The 15,214-nt window shown below is 41.6% G+C and overlaps 1 protein-coding gene across 3 annotated transcripts; it reads left to right on the forward strand.

The window, feature by feature from the left end:
* Positions 1-374: 374 nt before the first annotated feature.
* On the forward strand, positions 375-14,953 carry cplx2a (complexin 2a). 3 transcript variants are annotated; one of them, XM_084393950.1, is made up of 4 exons: positions 375-1,106; positions 1,855-1,956; positions 10,028-10,206; positions 13,834-14,953. In XM_084393950.1, the coding sequence occupies exons 2-4, from the start codon at positions 1,926-1,928 to the stop codon at positions 14,023-14,025; spliced, it is 402 nt and encodes a 133-aa protein (XP_084250076.1). In that variant the 5' UTR covers positions 375-1,106; positions 1,855-1,925; the 3' UTR covers positions 14,026-14,953. The 3 variants fall into 3 exon arrangements, with proteins under 3 accessions (XP_084250076.1, XP_084250077.1, XP_084250078.1); XM_084393951.1 differs by having other exon boundaries at positions 1,048-1,404; positions 13,834-14,926; XM_084393952.1 differs by lacking the exon at positions 375-1,106 and adding an exon at positions 1,118-1,567 and having other exon boundaries at positions 13,834-14,926.
* Positions 14,954-15,214: the final 261 nt, after the last annotated feature.

Raw genomic sequence — 15,214 nt, forward strand, 5'->3', positions numbered from 1 at the left:
GACAACCATAAAGTGTCCTGATAATTCCTGATAAAGTGTAATTTTTAAGAGATTTCAAAAGTTTGAAGTCGGCAAGATTTTTGATGTTTTTGAAAGAAGTTTCTTCTGCTCGCCAAGGCTGCATCTAAAATACAGTAAAACAGTAATCATGTGAAATATTACAATTTAAAATAACTGTTTTCTATTTGAACATATTTTAAAATGTAATTTATTCCTGTGATGGCAAAGATGGATTTTCAGCATCATTACTCAGAAAATTACTTTCAGAAATCTATTTTAATATGCTGATTTGTTGCTCAAGTAACATTTCTTATTATTTACGATGTTGAAAACAGTTCTGCGGCTTAATATTTGTGTGGGAACCTTGATTCTTTGATGAATAGAATGTTCAAAAGAGCAGCATTTATTTTAAATTGAAATCTTTTGTAACATTAGGCCTATTTTTACTCTCAATTTTTTTCATGCTGAATAGAAGTATTAATTTGAATACCAAAAAAAAAAGTGAATGATTGTGTGTATTGTACATTTGATGTTTTCTTACCGAATGCAATCACATTAATTTAACTACTTTAGATGTGACTGAAGTGTCCATATACATTGCATTTTGAGGCCACTGTGCATCCAAGGTTAATGTGGGTGTGTTGTACCTGTAAAGGGCAAGCCCAGTCTGAACCAAAGATTTTGAATCAGCACTTTCTCTTTAGAGACTTCGACGCCTAAGTCATGAGGGGTGAAGATCCATCCATCTTTCATTCTCCAGGTCTGACAGCATCTGTTACACGAAGCTTACAACAGTAGCGGAAGGATCACCTGCTAAGCATTGGCAGAGGCGCGTTTCACACCGGCACCTCCAATTAATTGCTCCGCTCTCCGGCTGGGAACGTGGGATGTTTTGATGGAAAAAGGCTGCTTGTGATGCTCAGGGCTTTCACCGTCTTGCTGCAGTTCCCGTGGCTAACACTCTAACAGGCGCTGGGCGAGCAGGAAGAGACGCCTGGAGAATCAGGGATGCTCACAGTGGGTTAATCATACACATCCTCCACAACTGGCCCACGTCAACTTCCGAATCGGCACGATTGCTCGCTCCATCCGCGGACCTTTTGCAGGTATTTACATCGCATTTCTTAGGGTTTTTGGAGGTGCGCGGTCACGAGCAGGCGCTGTCCAGCGACGGTGGTGCTGAAAACGGCTTGTGTATTAGATACTGCCGAGCCTTTGCGGCGGGGGTTCAAGTAAGGTAATGCACCAAGACTACTGAGGTCGAAACGACTGCTAACGCAAAACACTTTGTAGAGATCCTAGCGAGCTTGGGCCATATGACTACTGTCCTGCACTGGATTAAGGGAGTCATTGGTCGCTAAGTACAAAGTTACCTTCTGGATCTCTGCCCCCGGAAGTTGATAGGTATATATATATTTTTTAATCTAAAATACGCACGGTGGTGATAGACAGTGACGCAAATGAATTGAATTAGCTCAGCACTGTGGGTTTGCTAGTATGACAGGCTAATTGTCGCTATCAGCATCAGTCGCACGGAGGGATTTGATGATCTGTCACAGTGGAAGATGTGAGTGACATTTGCTCGATTATTTTAAGTCAAAAGACCAGCGATGAAAGAAAATACATGTGCAAAACCGGTTTCACATTGCACCTTCTGAGCTGAAGGACAAAGCGTTCTGATCAAGTTGTGCATGCTTTGAGCTGCAGTCTCGTCAATTTAGCTATTAATATTATTAAGTCTACGCGTAAAATTTGTTATTATGTTTATGTATAAAGGATAGATATTAATATTTTAAGCGTTTCATTTATTATCGTCATTATTATTATTGAAACCAATGTTTATTTTAATTACAGATCTGGCAGTAAAACGATATCTGCTCTCACGTTTTTGAAGTGCCAAGGACAAGGACACTTGAAAAGCCATCATGAATTTCCTGATGAAGGCAGCTTTGGGAGGTGAGTGTATATTCCCATTAGAAGATTAAAGTTGCAATGAAAGACTTGAATCAGTGCTGTAGTGCTGCAGCAGCGGTCACGTGCGCGCTCCCTGAAAGTCGTTCGGTGTTCAGCTTTACGCACCAGAGAGAAGGTTATGCTACCGTCTGAAGCAACACTAGTCGGCGTTGGGCTTCTTCCGTGTCAGAGACACACTGTGTACCTCTGCTTGGAGGACACTGTCCCGTACAGCATGCCATTTGCCTCTCATCATCATTATTAGGCGCTTTCTACGAATGGGGTACAGAAGACCTGAGTTTTTTTTTTTTTCTACCTTTCGAAGAAATGGTCCGTGGAAGGAGGTTCTTAACCTTCAGTCTATTCATTTATTGTCTATATTAATTAAAGATCAAAATTACTTAGACCAATTTGATTAAATTAAAATAAACAATGGCATAATGGCTAACAGGGTTACACATTTAGTCTAGCTAATTTTGAAACGGATGTTTTTTGTTTTTTTTCATACATTAAAAGAAAAATTCGATTTTTTTTTCTCGTAATAGTTGAATGGTTAAAGGGACAGATTAATAATAATGTCAATAATTACTCACGGAACACAAATGAAAATCTTTGTGATGAAATCAGAGCTTTCTGTCCCTCCATTGACAACTACGCAACTACCACTTTGATGCTTCAAAAAAGTTCATAAAGAGATCTTAAAACAAATTCATATGAATTGAACGGTTTAGTCCAAATTTTCTTTAGAGACACGATCGCTTAATATGAACAGCAGGTTGAATTTAGGCTTTTATTCACATATAAACATTCATCAACGCACACATCAGTTATGGTAAACGTAGGCTCAAGCATGTTCACTTGACATGCAAAAAACCAATGAGGTTAATTCTCGTGTTACGCAGCGCGTTTGAGCTTCAGCAAGAACCAATGAGGTTCATTCTTGTGTTGCGCAGCACGTTTGAGCTTCAGCAAGAACCAATAAGGTTCATTCTTGTGTTGCGCAGCACGTTTGAGCTTCAGCAAGAACCAATGAGGTTAATTCTTGTGTTGCGCAGCGCGTTTGAGCTTCCTCAAGAACCAATGAGGTTCATTCTCGTGTTACGCAGCACGTTTGAGCTTCAGCAAGAACCAATGAGGTTCATTCTCGTGTTACGCAGCGCGTTTGAGCTTCCGCAAGAACCAATGAGGTTCATTCTCGTGTCACGCAGCACGTTTGAGCTTCAGCAAGAACCAATGAGGTTCATTCTCGTGTTATGCAGCGCGTTTGAGCTTCAGCAAGAACCATTGAGGTTCATTCTCGTGTCACGCAGCACGTTTGAGCTTCAGCAAGAACCAGTGAGGTTCATTCTCGTGTCACGCAGCACGTTTGACCTTCAGCAAGAACCAGTGAGGTTCATTCTTGTGTCACGCAGCACGTTTGAGCTTCAGCAAGAACCAGTGAGGTTCATTCTCGTGTCACGCAGCACGTTTGAGCTTCAGCAAGAACCAGTGAGGTTCATTCTCGTGTCACGCAGCACGTTTGAGCTTCAGCAAGAACCAATGAGGTTAATTTCCGTGTTACGCAGCACGTTTGAGCTTCAGCAAGAACCAATGAGGTTCATTCTTGTGTTGCGCAGCACGTTTGAGCTTCAGCAAGAACCAATAAGGTTCATTCTTGTGTTGCGCAGCACGTTTGAGCTTCAGCAAGAACCAATGAGGTTAATTCTTGTGTTGCGCAGCGCGTTTGAGCTTCCTCAAGAACCAATGAGGTTCATTCTCGTGTTACGCAGCACGTTTGAGCTTCAGCAAGAACCAATGAGGTTCATTCTCGTGTTACGCAGCGCGTTTGAGCTTCCGCAAGAACCAATGAGGTTCATTCTCGTGTCACGCAGCACGTTTGAGCTTCCGCAAGAACCAATGAGGTTCATTCTCGTGTTATGCAGCGCGTTTGAGCTTCAGCAAGAACCATTGAGGTTCATTCTCGTGTCACGCAGCACGTTTGAGCTTCAGCAAGAACCAGTGAGGTTCATTCTCGTGTCACGCAGCACGTTTGACCTTCAGCAAGAACCAGTGAGGTTCATTCTTGTGTCACGCAGCACGTTTGAGCTTCAGCAAGAACCAGTGAGGTTCATTCTCGTGTCACGCAGCACGTTTGAGCTTCAGCAAGAACCAGTGAGGTTCATTCTCGTGTCACGCAGCACGTTTGAGCTTCAGCAAGAACCAGTGAGGTTCATTCTCGTGTCACGCAGCACGTTTGAGCTTCAGCAAGAACCAATGAGGTTCATTCTCGTGTCACGCAGCGCGTTTGAGCTTCAGCAAGAACCAATGAGGTTCATTCTCGTGTTATGCAGCGCGTTTGAGCTTCAGCAAGAACCATTGAGGTTCATTCTCGTGTCACGCAGCACGTTTGAGCTTCAGCAAGAACCAGTGAGGTTCATTCTCGTGTCACGCAGCACGTTTGAGCTTCAGCAAGAACCAGTGAGGTTCATTCTCGTGTCACGCAGCACGTTTGAGCTTCAGCAAGAACCAGTGAGGTTCATTCTCGTGTCACGCAGCACGTTTGAGCTTCAGCAAGAACCAGTGAGGTTCATTCTCGTGTCACGCAGCGCGTTTGAGCTTCAGCAAGAACCATTGAGGTTCATTCTCGTGTCACGCAGCACGTTTGAGCTTCAGCAAGAACCAGTGAGGTTCATTCTCGTGTCACGCAGCAAGTTTGAGCTTCAGCAAGAACCAGTGAGGTTCATTCTCGTGTCACGCAGCACGTTTGAGCTTCAGCAAGAACCAGTGAGGTTCATTCTCGTGTCACGCAGCACGTTTGAGCTTCAGCAAGAACCAGTGAGGTTCATTCTCGTGTCACGCAGCACGTTTGAGCTTCAGCAAGAACCATTGAGGTTCATTCTCGTGTCACGCAGCACGTTTGAGCTTCAGCAAGAACCAGTGAGGTTCATTCTCGTGTCACGCAGCACGTTTGAGCTTCAGCAAGAACCAGTGAGGTTCATTCTCGTGTTATGCAGCGCGTTTGAGCTTCAGCAAGAACCATTGAGGTTCATTCTCGTGTCACGCAGCACGTTTGAGCTTCAGCAAGAACCAGTGAGGTTCATTCTCGTGTCACGCAGCACGTTTGACCTTCAGCAAGAACCAGTGAGGTTCATTCTTGTGTCACGCAGCACGTTTGAGCTTCAGCAAGAACCAGTGAGGTTCATTCTCGTGTCACGCAGCACGTTTGAGCTTCAGCAAGAACCAGTGAGGTTCATTCTCGTGTCACGCAGCACGTTTGAGCTTCAGCAAGAACCAGTGAGGTTCATTCTCATGTCACGCAGCACGTTTGAGCTTCAGCAAGAACCAATGAGGTTCATTCTCGTGTCACGCAGCGCGTTTGAGCTTCAGCAAGAACCAATGAGGTTCATTCTCGTGTTATGCAGCGCGTTTGAGCTTCAGCAAGAACCATTGAGGTTCATTCTCGTGTCACGCAGCACGTTTGAGCTTCAGCAAGAACCAGTGAGGTTCATTCTCGTGTCACGCAGCACGTTTGAGCTTCAGCAAGAACCAGTGAGGTTCATTCTCGTGTCACGCAGCGCGTTTGAGCTTCAGCAAGAACCATTGAGGTTCATTCTCGTGTCACGCAGCACGTTTGAGCTTCAGCAAGAACCAGTGAGGTTCATTCTCGTGTCACGCAGCAAGTTTGAGCTTCAGCAAGAACCAGTGAGGTTCATTCTCGTGTCACGCAGCACGTTTGAGCTTCAGCAAGAACCAGTGAGGTTCATTCTCGTGTCACGCAGCACGTTTGAGCTTCAGCAAGAACCAGTGAGGTTCATTCTCGTGTCACGCAGCACGTTTGAGCTTCAGCAAGAACCAGTGAGGTTCATTCTCGTGTCACGCAGCACGTTTGAGCTTCAGCAAGAACCAGTGAGGTTAATTCTCGTGTCACGCAGCATGTTTGAGCTTCAGCAAGAACCAATGAGGTTCATTCTCGTGTCACACAGCACGTTTGAGCTTCAGCAAGAACCAATGAGGTTCATTCTCGTGTCACGCAGCACGTTTGAGCTTCCGCAAGAACCAATGAGGTTCATTCTCGTGTTACGCAGCACGTTTGAGCTTCAGCAAGAACCAGTGAGGTTCATTCTCGTGTTATGCAGCGCGTTTGAGCTTCCGTAAGAACCAATGAGGTTCATTCTCGTGTTATGCAGCGCGTTTGAGCTTCCGCAAGAACCAATGAGGTTCATTCTCGTGTTACGCAGCGCGTTTGAGCTTCAGCAAGAACCATTGAGGTTCATTCTCGTGTCACGCAGCACGTTTGAGCTTCAGCAAGAACCAGTGAGGTTCATTCTCGTGTCACGCAGCACGTTTGAGCTTCAGCAAGAACCAGTGAGGTTCATTCTCGTGTCACGCAGCACGTTTGAGCTTCAGCAAGAACCAATGAGGTTCATTCTCATGTCACGCAGCACGTTTGAGCTTCAGCAAGAACCAATGAGGTTCATTCTCGTGTCACGCAGCACGTTTGAGCTTCCGCACGAACCAATGAGGTTCATTCTCGTGTTACGCAGCACGTTTGAGCTTCAGCAAGAACCAATGAGGTTCATTCTCGTGTTACGCAGCACGTTTGAGCTTCCGCAAGAACCAATGAGGTTCATTCTCGTGTTACGCAGCACGTTTGAGCTTCAGCAAGAACCAGTGAGGTTCATTCTCGTGTTATGCAGCGCGTTTGAGCTTCCGTAAGAACCAATGAGGTTCATTCTCGTGTTACGCAGCGCGTTTGAGCTTTCGCAAGAACCAGTGAGGTTCATTCTCGTGTTACGCAGCACGTTTGAGCTTCAGCAAGAACCAGTGAGGTTCATTCTCGTGTCACGTAGCACGTTTGAGATTCAGCAAGAACCAATGAGGTTCATTCTCGTGTTACACAGCAAGAACAAAGACAGAATTTTCATTTTTGGGTGAACTAACCCTTTAAGCTTAACAAATGCAGTAAGTTTGTGTAAAAATCTACAAGAAATTTGAAAGATATTGCTCACTTGTTTGGTAACACTTTACAATAAGGTTCATTAGTTAATGTATTAACTAACATGAACAAACCATGAGCAATACATTTGTTACTGTATTTGTTCATCTTTGTTAACGTTAGTTAATAAAAATACAGCTGTTCATGATGTTCACAGTGCATTTACACAATGTTAACAAGATTTTAATAAAGTATTAGTAAACGCTGAAATCAACATTAACAAAGATTAATGAATGCTGTATACGTGCAGTTCATTATTATTTAATGTTTACTAAGGTACCACTTGGTTTCCCATCATAACATAGTAAGGGTCCAAATGAAGTCACCAATTTTAAGTAATGTTACATGTTTTGAAATTGGCAAAAAATCATGTGGGAACAGGGTTAGACACAGCTAAATATGTTTTTGTTCAATAAAATTAGATTTTTGATTTGAATTGATTTTAAATAAATATTTCAAATTATGTGCTTATAGCTACTTTTCGTGTTCGGCTATTTTTATGCAATATAATAGTTTATTAAAGTCACCCTGAAATCAAAATTATTTGTATGCAATATTGCCTTATTCAAAAAAAAAAAAAAATGCACATCATTATTATTATTTATTTATTTATTTATTTTTATTAATGTGTACTAGTAATTTATTTGATTAAAAATGACTTACCCTCCCTTTTATAACATCTCTTCTCTGATGATGTGTTTACTGGCATGAGGGCGGGACAACCTGTCACTCACGTGAAATCACAGCAATAGCAAACCAAAACCATCCATTCAATTCCTGATGGACAAAATCAAGTCCCGCCCAACATTTTTTCTCGTTCGAGAAGCAGTTTAATTCGGAAATACGTCACAATATGGAAGAAAAGACTATCTAACAAGGTCTCTACCCTACCGTGTATTTCTGGACTGTATTTCTAGGATTCATACCATGAAGTACCATATAAATACCATGGTGCATGAATTTAGAGGCAAGGCTCTGGTTCATATAATAATGGACCATCTCTCACCTTCAATATGCCTAATGTGAAAGCTTGTTTGTGTGGAGTGATGTGGTGAGGTCCTGTGATGTGGATGCCCAAATGGCCATGCAGTTCAAATATTTGCTTCAGCGCTTTCAGACGCGAGCTGGAGTGTGTTTACAGTAGAAGAGCTGATGTCACCGCTGGAGCGAGGCCACAGAGCAGCTGACAGCAGCAGAGGACAGTGTGAAGAGCACCAGCTGCCCTCACTGTTCACAAGACTAAATATTTCAGTCTCAGAGCAGTATATTAGGGACAGTGAGTCTTCAATCACAGACTTGTGTGAAAATACCAGCTTTGTTTCAACGTTTCAGAAGGAGAACCATTTCGATGCCATCTGTCGAGAGGTACAAATCTGGAAAAGAGCACATGCAACACCATATGTTAGCACTGTAAAGTGAACCAGACTGGTGAATTTTTGTTTCACCATGTCTATATGGTTGCTGTTGCTCATTCTTTTTATATACTCTGTTTTTAAAGCTAAAATTCAAGGATATTGGACACTATGGATTAAATTTGCCCCAAATTCACTCACAGGAGTCAAGAACATGACTTCCATAGACATACACTACACTGAAAAATAAACAGGCTCTCAAGAGCGCATACAGACACAGAGGCACAGAGAGCATATACATATACACTCGAAAACATACACAAATATCCCCCCCGCCGCCAAATAAAAATAGTGCCACCTATAGGCAGAAGGTCAATCAGCAGAATATAAAATATCAGTAAGTTCATTGTCTCACAATTAACACTTGCTGACATTGAAATAATCTGCAACAACAAATTAAATTATAATCTACACCTAATCAATGTCTTCGAAAGTTGGTCCACCAATTGTAATTTGATCTCAAAGTAATACATTTTTTAACCTAATAAGATAAAAGATACTTGGAAAGTTTTCAGGCAATCCAGCCACTTATGGTGTTACAATATTTTTCAGTCTATTTTATTTTCTTACCTGTTTGGACATCTTGGTTCTTTTAGCCACAGGCTTCCATCTCGTTCTTTATGCGTATACTCTCCTTCTCCCTTGATTTTGCACTAGTTAGAACATTCTTCGCCTTGTGGAATGTTCTGATGATGCACAGTTTGTGTTTCAGTGGGTGGTGAGAGCCAGACCACAGAAATTGTTGATACATAGCACACTCCCTCTCTTCTTCACATCACACAAAGCCAGATCATTGGCGCATATATCCTCGTTTCACATTTCAGACTTTGCTGAAGAAGTCTTGGGAGATCTGAAACTAATGTTCTCTCAGTACTATAGAGGCAAGGTGACATTCCCTCTGTATATTTTTGGAAGTGTGTCGAGGCCTCCCTGGGACAGAGGCATTGGTACTGTGACCAGTCCATAAATTATTCCTGTTCCTGCTAGGATGCTCCACAGTGTTTCTGTTTAATTCCACAGACAGTACTTCATTCAGTGGTTGGATAGATTCTTCATCTGATATTTTTCTCTGATGCTGTGTAATGTGTGTGTGCCTCCAGGTTAGACCAGCTCTGGTGAATGTTTTATTTATAAGTTCACTTTTGGGTTGGGCTTTTTTGGCTTCGTCATCATTCTATTTTTCTCCAGATAAAGTGGGATGGTGTTTTTCAGTTTATAGCAAACCAATGTAATTTCAGAACTACCAAATATACACCACCATTCAAAAGTTTTTGGGTCAGCAAGATTTTTTTGTATGTTTGTCTTGGAAAGAAATTCATTTTATTCAGCAAGGATGCAATAATCTGATTCAAAAATGACAGTAAAGACATTTATAATGTTCATCTAGTTCAAATAAATGCTGTTCTTTTGAACTTGTGAACTTTTGGGAAAAAAATGTGTTACGGTTTCCACGAAACTATAAAAACTGCCCAACTGTTTTTCATCATTGGTAATACTAAGAAATGTTTTTTGAGCATCAAGTCAGCATATTAGAATGATTTCTGAAGAATCATGTGACACAGAAGACTGGAGTGACTTTTCAAAAATGTTTGAATGGTAGTTCTCCTACACTACCTAAATTATAGGCTATTAAAACAACAATATACATTTTAATTTATAACATAACTCATCTCTTATCTGTTTGCAGGAGGCCCCCCTGATGTTGGTAAAATGCTGGGAGGAGAGGAGGACAAAGACCCTGAAGCAGAAAAAGAGAAGGAAGAGGAGAGACAGGAAGCTCTCAGACAGGAGGAGGAAGAGAGGAAGGCCAAACACACCAAGATGGAACAAGAGCGGGAAGTGATAAGACAGGGCATCAGAGACAAGGTTAGAGCAAGCAGTAGAACATCTTACATAAAGCCATCATTATCAAATGCCATCTAGTTTCATTTGCTTCTTGGAAGATAATCATTAGCCATCCTTAAAGTCTCTGCCAAACCTTCTGAAGTCAACTCAAGTCAATATTTTTTATCTTATTAAAGGGACAGTTCACCCAAAAATAATTTACTCACCGTCATGTCGTTCCAAACCTGTATGTCCTTTTTTCTTCTGTGGAACATAAAAAGATATTTTGAAGAATGTTGGTAACCAGACAGTTTCAGTTCCCATTGACATTAGCAGACTGTTACACCTGGCATTTAGATGTGTTTTGGCCGATCAGAACACAAGTAGACGAGGGAGACACATACCCGTTAACACCTGGTGTTTTAATCCGTCTCTTTTGTCCACTTTCAACCACTTCTGTCCTGGGGCCGGTTTCACAAAGCTATTTTAGACCGGTCTATAGTGTTAGACAAGTCTAACATTTGCTCATAGACTAGTCTAATGCAAGTTAGACTGTTTCACAAAAATAAAGACTGACTTAATTTAGACCAAAAAAATTTGACACCTTACCCCCAAGGCTAACTTAGGTCTAAGACTATGTTACCTTGGCAACCAGCAGTAACAATCATTTGCATTACAAACAGCCAAAAGAAAAGGGAAAATGGCTCATAATTTAAACATTTCTTCTTGTTACTACATTCTCTGCTAAATTTCACAAGTAAAATGTCCTTGTAACTGTTATACTCCTCCAACAAACACATATTTTCCGCTGGGGTAAACTGCACTGAGCGGTTGAATCATAGACAGTAAAAGAAATGGACACAGCGACCCCATTGGATTCAACGGAGACAAAGTGAAGCCAATTAGAAAATCTTACTTCCTGGGGGTCCAGCGTACTGCGCAGACTCAAACTGAGCTCGACGACGTAGATGTGACGTGAGCAAACCGTCTGTCTTCTAGTGGCTGTGCCAAGATCAATCTGAATCATTACCTTCCGAAACTCGCAGAGACGGAGAGCGTGAGTAGGAGCTGTCCATGATCTTGGAGCAGGAGAAACATTTTGTAGGTGTTCTGATTAATTACTTTGTCATTTTGCCTCGACGTCCTCCCGATTGCCCGCGAGCTTCTCCTCCTGTCCATACGGTAATTCTCTACTGTGCGACAGAGAGTCGCGTGGCTGTGACGCAATCGTTAGCTTACTTTTACAAAAACTGCTTCTACAGGGCCATAACGTAAGATACAAGGTAATGGAGCCTTTTATACATTTTCGTGTTTCTTTAGAATTAAATAATGGACAAATGGAGTCTTTAAACGCCTCAGATGTGAAGTTATTCGCTGTCAAAGTGACGCCAAAATGAATGGGAGTCAATGGGATGCTAACTGCAGGTGGGGTTCCGTTAGCCAATGGCGGCGTCCGGGGGTACTTCAAAATAATACAAATCCCTGCACCCTTGGGTTGAATGCGCTTACTCGATCCGCCATGTTTTTTGTTTTGAAAAGTGTCTTATTTTACCCAGAATGCATTGCAGTGTAGTCCTACTTAAAGGGATACTTCAGGATTTAGCATTAAGCTTTGTATTAGTAGAAAACCTGTAGTATTTTCGAATTACCGAGAGATTTATGTATTTTTTGTCTGGAAAAAATCCTCCGATGACGCAAAAATCGTCATTTTGCGCCATCTGAGGATTTTTTGGCCAGAGGCTAAAGACTACAGCCAGTAGTAGGGGCTGTCCCGCATGTTTTCAACCCGCCCATAGAGGGTGGGATCTCACTCACAGAATGTACACATAGTATCAGGCTGTCAGCCATCTTTTTTTGGAAGCTAAGCTAGCAGGCTCTTGTTCTGTGGAGAAAGCTGAGTAGTAGGAGAAAGCTGAGTAGGAGAAAGCTGAGTAGTAGGGGTTACCATCCTCTTTTTCCCGGCCGTCGAGATCGTCCAAAATGTCCGGGATTCGGCTTTTGCTTTCTGCAGTCGCCATTCATTGTTTACATGCACACCTTTTGTTTCAATCTAACTTAATTCAATCCGATTGGTGAATCTGAATGTAGCAGTGTTTACATGAACGCTAAACAAGTGATCGGTTGATGTGCGTTTTAACATTGCTAAGAAAATTCCCGCTCCTCCGTGAGAGATACGAGACCGGTGCGCGTGCGTCTCATAGGTGCCGCTCATCAGTAATCACGCCACCGGCCTCGCGTTATTCTCCCGCGGCCCTCAGTCTCATCCTGCTCGCCACAGTAAACATAATGAATGGCGACTGTAGAACGCAAAAGCCGAATCCCGGACATTTTAGGCGATCTCGAAATCCCGGGCAGACTCACGGTGACTCACAAGTAGCCTAGCCTGGTTGTTTACTGCGCTCTCTTACCGGTAGGCGTGGCTTGGGAGTGACTAGGGTAGGGCTGGCTAGGGCAGCGAAGCAAGTGCATTCTGGGAGTTGTTGTCTTTCATCCACATAAGCCAAAAATACATTTTCTCAGTTTAGAAAGCTCCAAATTCAAAAATAATTTCACATTTCTTCTACATAAATGACCCATTTTAAATACACATTCATCTTTCCAGAGGTAAAGTATCCCTTTAAGATAGTCAGAGTCTTAAGTGCTTTGTGCAACAGTCTGATTTAGATGTCTATCTGAAGTCTGACTATCTACTATATCTAAGCCATAGTCAAAGGCTATCTTTGTGAAACCGGCCCCTAATTTCTTCGAGGGGAGGGTCTATGGGCGAGTTTAAGATCTTTTGATCTAATGGACAAAATAAGCTTAAGTAATTTACATATGAACGATGAAACGATGGAAAAAGCATAAGGAGAGCAGCAGCTTTAGTTTCTGCTCTGACAGCCAGCAAGACCACGCCGAACACTAAGTGTGTGGAGGAACGGTGAGAGAACATTGTGCTGTGATATGTTTTCCGTCTTCCACCCAAACTTGGGTCTCCAGCTGACAAAGTTTAAATCCCGTCATAATGTTTACGCATTAGGTCAGCCGGAGAATAGGTGAGCAATTACACTATGAAATCAATCCGGTCTAAGCGTTTTCAACTAACTCTGTAAGTGGTCAAAAGTGGACAAATTCAAACCATTTACACCCCGTTTACACCTGCATTTAGTGTCGTCCACTTGTGATCCGATGGACCAAAATGCATCTTAATACCAGGTGTAAACAGGGCCTAAATGGACAAAAAATTCAATGGAAGTCATTGGGAACCAAAACCGTTTGGTCATCAACATTCTTCAAAATATCTTCTGTTATGTTCCACAGAAGAGAGAAATTCATACAGGTTTGGAACAAAATGAGGGTGAGTACATCAGGACAATATTCATTTTTAGGTGGACTATTTTTAATGACCATCAAAAAAAAGGCTTAAAATACCCGTTTTAAAATGATTTAAATAAAATAAATGCACACAACTTCCAGTTAGTTTTGTTTGGCAATATCTTGCTAAACTTAATCGTTCAGTACCATATCACATTCAAAGGTTTGGCCACATTAACTTAAGACTCTAAATTGCATGATTTAAATTAGAGTTTCTGTAGCTGTAAGCACTTTTATGGCCTAGGGAATGTTTTTTATTATACAAATATTTGTAATTTTAAACATTTAATGTCATGCTCTATGGTTGTGTATCAGTACGGCATCAAAAAGCGAGAAGTGGCCGAAGCCGAGGCGCAGGCGGCCATGGAGCAGGCGAGCGAAGGCAGTCTGACCCGTCCAAAGAAAGCAGTACCATCCGGCTGCGGAGACGACGACGAGGAGGAAAACATCATGGACACGATGATGAAGTATCTACCGGGCCCGCTGCAGGACATGCTCAAGAAGTAATACCCTGAATAATCTTGAGCACACGCAGCTAGATATTATTTTAACGTGTACTGACTTCGGCGGGAAGAGAGCACACTAGAGCAAAACACCATTTACCTTTCACACATTTCGATTCGTGAGGATCTTTAGATATTAGTGACCGATCAATCAAGCGAGAGGGGTTAATTATCAGAATATAAGCCATATTTTATCTTTGCGCGGAAACCTGAAATCACATCATCTCTTTGGCAGTTATTTATTATCCAATACGTAAAAAGCAATATATATATGCATGAATTGTTCGATTGTCTGTTCCACCTGTCCGTGTTCATTTAGCGTTCGAAATGAGGAAAAAGTATCGTTAACTTTGTTGAAGACATTCTAGTCTTGCATGTGTGTTTCCATAGTGTTTGTGTGCTCACTGACATCTTGTTTTGAGATTGCAATCAGATAAAGAAGGCAATAACATTTTCCCACGCTGTAAGCTAAATGACAACAACCTTTATACATTTGTCACTATGCCATTTAGCTCATTCTGGTGAATCTGGTCACACTCGCACTGTAGTATCATCAGTCTGGAACATGTAATGCCTCAATTCATTTTAACAGTGTTGTCGAGATGCGTTTTCACATCGTCATTGCGCTTTACGTCAGATTTACGACTGAAACTCAGTTTCACAGGGACACTCTATGTGTTTTGAATGGACTGTAATTTCTCTGGTTGGAGCCATGGGGGAATTTTTGTCTGTGACCTACAACATTCTCAGCAATAATAACATATTCTGTTTGCTTGGCTTGCAGTAAAACAAGAAATAAAATCGTATGAATTGTATGAATGGCTCTAATGTTTTAAAAAAAGATGAAAAGTGATATGTCTGTCTCAAGAATTGATGTGTATGGCACTACAATAAAACAGTCACACAAATCTAGCGTTTGTGTTTCAATACTGAAAACAGAATTTAATGGAATTTGGGATATTTCAATATTTTAAGAGGAAATGTGTAGTTTTCATGATGTATGTTTGATTTTATGAACAGATATTAGGCAAATTGAGAGACTGTAATATATATATATATATATATATATATATATATATATATATATATATATATATATATATATGTATACACACACACCGATCAAAAGTTTGGTGTACGAAAATTGACGAAATTAATACTTTTATTTAGCAAGAATTAAATTAAATTGATCA

The sequence above is a fragment of the Rutilus rutilus genome (assembly GCF_951802725.1).
Source record: "Rutilus rutilus genome assembly, chromosome: 2".
NCBI lineage: Eukaryota > Metazoa > Chordata > Actinopteri > Cypriniformes > Leuciscidae > Rutilus > Rutilus rutilus.